At 65.6% G+C, this 6,980-nt stretch overlaps 1 protein-coding gene across 3 annotated transcripts; it reads left to right on the top strand.

The window, feature by feature from the left end:
* Window positions 1–2,275: 2,275 nt before the first annotated feature.
* On the top strand, window positions 2,276–6,578 carry SLC52A3 (solute carrier family 52 member 3). 3 transcript variants are annotated; one of them, XM_040609521.1, is made up of 4 exons: window positions 2,276–2,351; window positions 4,550–5,620; window positions 5,885–6,008; window positions 6,144–6,578. In XM_040609521.1, the coding sequence occupies exons 2-4, from the start codon at window positions 4,593–4,595 to the stop codon at window positions 6,354–6,356; spliced, it is 1,365 nt and encodes a 454-aa protein (XP_040465455.1). In that variant the 5' UTR covers window positions 2,276–2,351; window positions 4,550–4,592; the 3' UTR covers window positions 6,357–6,578. The 3 variants fall into 3 exon arrangements, with proteins under 3 accessions (XP_040465455.1, XP_040465454.1, XP_040465453.1); XM_040609520.1 differs by lacking the exon at window positions 2,276–2,351 and adding an exon at window positions 3,264–3,369; XM_040609519.1 differs by lacking the exon at window positions 2,276–2,351 and adding an exon at window positions 3,641–3,841.
* The last annotated feature ends 402 nt before the right edge of the window (window positions 6,579–6,980 follow it).

Genomic DNA, 6,980 nt, shown 5'->3' with positions numbered 1-6,980 from the left:
AGCGGCCCCTTCCCGGCCGCCCCCCACCAGCCTTTCAACTTTCAACTTGACCTGCTCCTTTCACATGGAAATGGGATGCAAATGAAGCCGGGGAGCTGCCAGGGGCCAGCGGCTGCGACCGGCCAGCGGGTCGCAGCGCCCAAGTCTGGGGGGTCATACCCACTGACCTGGGGTGGCCGGTGATCCCTGGGCTGAGGGGCTCCACCTTGTCACCCAGCAATGGGGCAGCAGCCTTCCCCTGCTCAGTGAGACTGTCCCCACTGCTCTCAGCTGGAACCAGATATTCGGGGATGGCTCTTGCTGGGGCTGAGCTCCAGACAGATGCCCACTCTGCTGGGCTGCCAATCCCCGCATGCCCTCCCCCCCCCCCGGCAGCCCCACCGCATGGGGCAGGTGCCCCCCCCCGGGGAGCCCTGTGCACACCCTGCCCTGCGCTGTGTGGGTCCCGAACCCTGGCCCGGTGGGGAGGGGGCTTCCCGCTCCCACAAAGTCCAGTGGCCAGGGACCACTTGGCTACCAAATGTTGCCATCTGCCTCTGGGGCCTTCCGTCGCATCTGCCGGGGGTGAGGGGGGGCAAGGGGCCAGGGTGCTGGGGGCTCAGCTGCAGCGCGGGGAGGGGGCAGAGGAAGCACAACCATCTCACACTGGGCAGGCAGGGCAGGCAGCATGTGTCAGGCAGATTTGGGTGAGGAGTATGAAGCAGCGGCATGGGGGTCTCGCACCCAGCACCCCCTCGGGCTCCCCTGCCCCTGCCCCACAGCCATTTGCTGTTGGGAAGGGTCTCACCACCGGCAGCACTCCTCCTTTGTGTTGCCAAATTAAACAGGACAATTGTTGTTCCCTCCTCATCCCTATCCCCATCCCCTCCTCATCCCTGACCCCAACCCCTCCCTATCCCAGTCACCATCCCTGTCCCCATCCCCATCCCTGTTGCCATGCACAGAGATCTCAGCTGGCCTTGGCCCAGCCCAAGCCCCCCATGCCTGCTTTCTCCTAGCATCTTGAACCTACTCCCCTCCCAGCTCCCTGGGCACTGGTACTGGTTTTGGCTGGGATAGGGTTAATTTTCTCCATAGGAGCTGCTATGGGGCTGGTTTGGATTTGCGCTGAAAACAGCACTGATAACCCAGGGATGTTCTAGTTATCACTTGCACAGCGTCAAGGCCTTTTCTGCTTCTCGCCCTGCCCCACGGGCGAGCAGGCGAGGTGCGCACGAGAAACGGGGATGGGGCCGCTGGCCCCCCTGCCCAAGGGATATCCCAGACCATAGGACACCCAGCTCAGCAATAACAGCTGGGGAAGAAGGAAGGGGGGACATTGGGACCGATGGCACCTGCCCACCATTACATGAGCTGGAGCCCTGCTGTCCTGGGCATGGCAGAACACCCGCCTGCGTGGGCAGCAGAGAAGGAATGTCTTGTTTTGCTTTGCTTGCGCACGCAGCTCTTGCTTTCCCTGCCTTTAGCTCAGCCCTTCCTGTTCTCTCCTTCATCGAACCCCCGGGGGGGGGGGTGAGAGAGTGGCTGGGGGTGCTGAGCTGCCTGCTAGGTTTAAACCACAGCAGCACCTCAAACCCAGCTGTGCCAGCACGGTCCCTGCAGCCCCAGGGGCACAAGGACACTCTTGTCCCCGCTGCACCCGATGGGCCCGACTACCCCGTGGTTGGGGCAGGGATGGAGCCAGGAGCAGGGCAGGGGGCAGGGGCTGGCTGCAGCCCCCCCGGAGGCACAGGCAGAGGCAGGGGCAGGGCAGGCAGGGCAGGCAGGCCACGGGAGAAGGCAGCCCCATGTTTTGCAGGGCTGCAGCCTGCTCTCCCAGCGACACCCGGTGGGTGCTGGGGGAAGAGCCGCCCGTGAGGCATCCTGGGGCAGTGGGTGCTGTGGTGGGATGCGGGGGGGGGGGTGGGTTGTGCTGCTGGGGGTGAGCCGGTGTCTTTCTCCCACCTGTGTCACCTCCTGGCCGATGCAAGTGGCTCATCCACTGCCTCACGGCTTGGCTGATCGCCTGGACGTGGGGTCGGAGGTGCACGGCCCCGCAGTGCACCACTCAAGGTGGGACAGCCACCACACTCAGGGGGTCCCCAAGGGCCCCAGCCCAGGACCCTGCAGAGATCCCTGGTGGGGACAGACACCTTCACCTGCTGACATTCACACCTGCAAGAAGCAGCCTGAAATAGGTGGGACACAGTTCAGCTGGGGACAAGTACAAAGTCCCGGACATGGCCAAGAATAGCCACTGGCACCCAGCCAAGCTGGGGCTCACCGGGCCAGCAGCGGCACTGCGGCGAGCACCCAGGGCCACGGGCATGGGACTGTCCCTGACACCAGCGGTATGTGGGGACGGAAGGCAGGTAGGGAGTAAGCTGCCCCCGGGCTGGCAGGGAGGGGGCAGGAGGTGACCAGGAGCTGGAGATGGCACGGTTGGACTTTGGTCACTGGGATGGAGTTTGGAGCTGAAAGGCCCCAGCTGACACCCGGGGTCAGGCTGCGTGGTACGAGCAGGTGGCTCGGTGGTGGGGAGAGGAGAGTGGGACCCCATGCCCGCCCGGGGCTGGGGGCTGTGCTGGCAAAAATCGGGGACAGACCGGGAGGGGAGGCAGAGTCAGGGGGGTCCCAAGCCCCTGCCCCCTCTGGCCGTGCCTCCATGCCCAGGGTGACACCAGCCCCTGCCCTGCCCCACGGGTGGGGGGGGTGTCTGGGACCGTAGCTGGTCCCTCTGGTCCCTGGGCACTTGTCCCTCTGACCACAGTGGTCCCCTCAGGAGCAGGACCCCCTCTCCATCCTTCCAGGGACAACAGTGCTTTTCCTTAACGCTTTGTTACCACTTTTATCCCATCACACCCTGTGCCGGCAGCCACCCAGCCCCGCAGCTCAGGTGCCCCCTGGGGACCAACTGGGACCCCCCCCAGGACAGGCACCCTGAAATGCAGCTTTGGACCCTGCTGCTGAGCATGTGGCAGGAGGGTGTGGGACCCCCCGGCCACCCCCAGACCCAGGGTCTCTGCCAGCTGGGATAAGGACAAGCACGTGGCAGGAGGGTGTGGGACACCCCGGCCACCCCCAGACCCAGGGTCTCTGCCAGCTGGGACAAGGACAAGCACGTGGCAGGAGGGTGTGGGACCCCCCGGCCACCCCCAGACCCAGGGTCTCTGCCAGCTGGGACAAGGACAAGCACGTGGCAGGAGGGTGTGGGACCCCCCGGCCACCCCCAGACCCAGGGTCTCTGCCAGCTGGGACAAGGACAGGAGCAGAGCGGGGCCAGGCTCTGAGCCGTCGCATCCGGAGGTGGTGACGCGGGGCCTCACGTCACCGCTCCGGCAGCCGGGACTCGCTCGCGCCCGCGTGCTGCTGCCGGGCCCCCACAACGCAGTGAGTCCCCCCGTGAGGGATTGCCGAGGCACCGGCAGGCAGGAGCCCGCTCCCTCCGGGGTTCTTGCTCCGCACCGGCGCCCCCCGCCCCCCGCAGGGCCTCAGCCACCGTGGGTGGCGGCCCCCGCCGGGCTCAGCCCAGGGAGACGCGGGTTCCCTCCGCCGGGCGCAGCGCTGCGGTCAGGGCCGGGGCTGGCGCTGCGGGGCACGGGGCACGGGCCGGGAGGGTCCTTCTGGGAGCGGGATGGGGGCTGGGCGGGTGGCGGGAGGGGATGGGGCCGATCCTGGCTGACTCAGCCCCCTGGTATGAGCCGAGGCTGGTTTGCAGGTGGGGCTGCTGGGGCCCTTCTCCCCGCGGCGCCGGAGCTGGCCGGAATCGCCCGGCGCTGCTTTGCCCGGCCCTGTGGATGCGGTGGGAGGTACGAGGGCCCCGTTCCCTGCAGAGCAGCTGCCCCGGCCTCTCGGCCCCCAGGTGAGAAGCCATCTTCACCCCATGCCAGGCTGTGCCGTTGCTGTGCCAGGCTGTGCCATGCCATGCCAGGCTGTGCCATGTCATGCCGGGCTGTGCCATGCCGCACCAGGCTGTGCCGTGCCACGCCAGGCTGTGCTGTGCCACGCCAGGCTGTGCCGTGCCACGCCAGGCTGTGCTGTGCCACACCAGGCTGTGCCGTGCCATGCCAGGCTGTGCCATACTGCACCAGGCTGTGCTGTACCATGCCAGGCTGTGCTGTGTCATGCCATGCTGCACCGTGCCATGCCAGGCTGTGCCATATCGTGCCAGGCTGCACTGTGCTGTGCCAGGCTGTGCCATGCTGCACTGTGAGCTGGGGCAGGTTCAATGCCCTGCCGGGTCCGCTCCCAACTCTGCACCTGGTGCTGCCAAGCCCCAGCGTTCCGGGACAGAGCACAGGTGGAATCCAGCAGGTCCTGCACCTGGTGCAGGAGGACGCAGCGTCATCCCTGTGGGGAGCAGAGGGGTCCCCAGGGCTTGCAGGGGGCAAAGTGGTGCCAGGCTGTGGGGAGGTTGGGCTGCTCTGCCAGCCCCACACCCTCATGGCATGTGGGAGAGGAGCCGCTCTGCCTGCCGGAGCGGGAGCACAGGCAGCGGTCACAGGGGGCAAGGCTGGTATGCAGGGGGGTCAGGTCTCACTCCACCACTGATCAAAGCTTCTCCCCACAGCGTGGCAGTGTCACCCCCAGGCTCGGGCACCCAGCCCTGAGCCATGGCGCTGCTCACCCATCTCCTCGCCTGCACCTTCGGCACGGGCTCCTGGGTGGCCATCAACGGGCTATGGGTCGAGCTGCCACTGCTGGTGACAGTGCTGCCAGAGCAGTGGGACCTGCCCTCCTACATCACCATCATCATCCAGATGGCCAATGTGGGGCCGCTCTTCGTCACCCTTATGCACCGCTTTCGGCCCGGCTTGCTGAATGAGGTGGCTGTTATCTACGTGGTCGTCTCCGTGGGTGTTGTGGCCTGCTTGCTCCTGGCCTTCCTCTGGCAGTACACATCCCTCATTGCCGAGAGGCCCCACAGCACTTCCTTCCTCATCCTCACCTTCTTCCTGGCCCTGGTGGACTGCACCTCCTCCGTCACCTTCCTGCCCTTCATGATGCAGCTGCAGCCCCAGTACCTGACCACCTTCTTCATAGGTGAAGGGCTCAGCGGGCTGATCCCTGCTCTCATTGCCCTGGGACAGGGCTCGGGCATCTCCAGCTGTGCCAACATCACCCGCGTGGTCAATATCACCACCGGCAACGAGACCGTGGAGAACACAGTTTTCCAGCTGGAGACCCGCTACCTCCCAGCCAACTTCTCCACCCTCCTCTTCTTCCTTCTCATGACTGTAATGATGCTGGCCTGCTTGTTGGCCTTCTTCTTCCTCACCAGACAGCCCAAGGTGTGGGAGCTCTCCCAGCAGCAGCTGTTTCCCAGCAACATCATGCTGAGCTCATTTGACCAGATCTCCGATGAGGGACCTGGCTCGCGGCTGAGCGGAGGCTGCCCATGCCCAAAGGATGCCAAGGGGCCCAGGGACATCCTGTCAGAGAAGGTCTCCTACCCCCCAGCCAAGCTCACCTTCATCTACCTCCTCATCGCTTGGGTGAGCGCGCTGACAAATGGGGTCCTGCCATCTGTGCAGTCCTACTCCTGCCTGCCCTATGGCAACACCGCTTACCACCTCGCAGCCACGCTCAGCTCCATGGCCAACCCGCTTGCCTGCATCGTGGCCATGGTCCTGCCCAGCAGGTCAGTAATGGGGCACTGGGGGCTGCGGCAGGGTGCACTCCAGGGCTTCTGCCCCAAGAACAGCCCCCGCTTTGCACTGGCGGGGTGGGGAGAAGGCACTGGGTGGGAGCAGGTCTGTGGGGTGGCCGTGCCGTGTCAGCAGAGACGCCCTGGGAAAGGAGGGTGCAGCCAGCATGGAGCTGGTCAGCCTGTGCCATGGCTCAGTGCCCCTCACCAGGGACAGGCTGGCAGTGTTCCCCAGTGTCACTTGCATGTCCCTTCCAGGTCCCTGGCCCTGCTGGGCACCCTCACCATGGCGGGGACAGGCTTTGGTGCCTACAACATGGCCATCGCAGTGATGAGTCCCTGCCCACTCCTTCAGCAGTCCCAGTGGGGCGATGCTACCATCGTAAGTCATGGGGTCCCTCACCCAGGGAGGTCACCCGGGCCTCCTCCAGCTCTGGTCTCACCACAGTGTCCCCCATCCCCCCTGCAGGGAACCCCCCCCTGCCCTGCTGACCGCTCTCCTGCCCTGTGCCACCAGGTTATCTCCTGGGTGCTCTTCACCGGGACGCTCTCCTACGTGAAGGTGATGGCCGGGGTGATCCTGCGGAGCTGCAGCCACAGTGCGCTGGTGTGGTACGGGGCAGTGGAGCAGCTGGGCTCCCTCCTTGGTGCCCTGCTCATGTTCCCCCTCGTCAACGTCTATGGCTTCTTCAAATCCGCCGACTACTGCAGCCTGCAGTGCCCAGCGTGAGCGGGTCAGGCACCCCTGGACAGCCCTTCTTGCCAGTATGCATCCCCAAAAACAGCGAGGGCCGGTGGGCTGGGAAGCAGCGCTGGCACTGGGATGGCTGCAGGCACATCTCTGCACCGGGCTCTGCCAGGTCCCTGGGCATGAGCAGCTCCATGGTTTTGTCCCCAGCCCAGGCACAGGGCACCCCCTGTCATGTTCAGAGCAATAGAAGGTGTTTGATCAGCTGTCAGCCTCCCTGCTGCCTGCGCCCCCCCATGCCAGCAGGCAGGGAGGGGATGCCTGTGCTGGTGCCCCTCACCTGGGTACCACTCAGCTGGGGCCACAACCCACCCTTTCCTGGGGGGTTCTGGAACCATTTGGCATCATCCCCCATGGGTTTGCAGCCAGCTGCGGGGAGCGGGGACAAAGGCGGCATGGGCAGGGCTGCGCCGGAGATTCCCCTGCCCTGGCCATGGGGAGAGGGACCGTGGGGGGCACATGGGGCAGGGGGCTTTCACCAGTGCCCCAATAGCAGCTGGGAAAACTGAGGCATGGTGGGACTGGGGGGACCTGTCTCATGTTTGCCAACCTCTACTGTGTCCCTGTCCATGCTTTCGGCTCCCTCCCCATAGCCCTGTGCCCCAC

The sequence above is a fragment of the Falco naumanni genome, chromosome 10, assembly GCF_017639655.2.
Source record: "Falco naumanni isolate bFalNau1 chromosome 10, bFalNau1.pat, whole genome shotgun sequence".
Lineage (NCBI taxonomy): Eukaryota > Metazoa > Chordata > Aves > Falconiformes > Falconidae > Falco > Falco naumanni.
Note: the sequence above shows the minus strand (reverse complement) of the source record. Positions and strands in the feature narration are given on the sequence as shown.

What these genes read in the sequence shown, in the direction of transcription:
- SLC52A3 (XM_040609521.1), top strand. Translation starts at nt 4,593, where the DNA reads ATGGCGCTGCTCACCCATCTCCTCGCCTGCACCTTCGGCACGGGCTCC. An exon ending in GCCATGGTCCTGCCCAGCAG is followed by an intron (nt 5,621 to 5,884) that starts GTCAGTAATGGG and finishes TGTCCCTTCCAG; the next exon opens with GTCCCTGGCCCTGCTGGGCA. An exon ending in AGTGGGGCGATGCTACCATC is followed by an intron (nt 6,009 to 6,143) that starts GTAAGTCATGGG and finishes CTGTGCCACCAG; the next exon opens with GTTATCTCCTGGGTGCTCTT.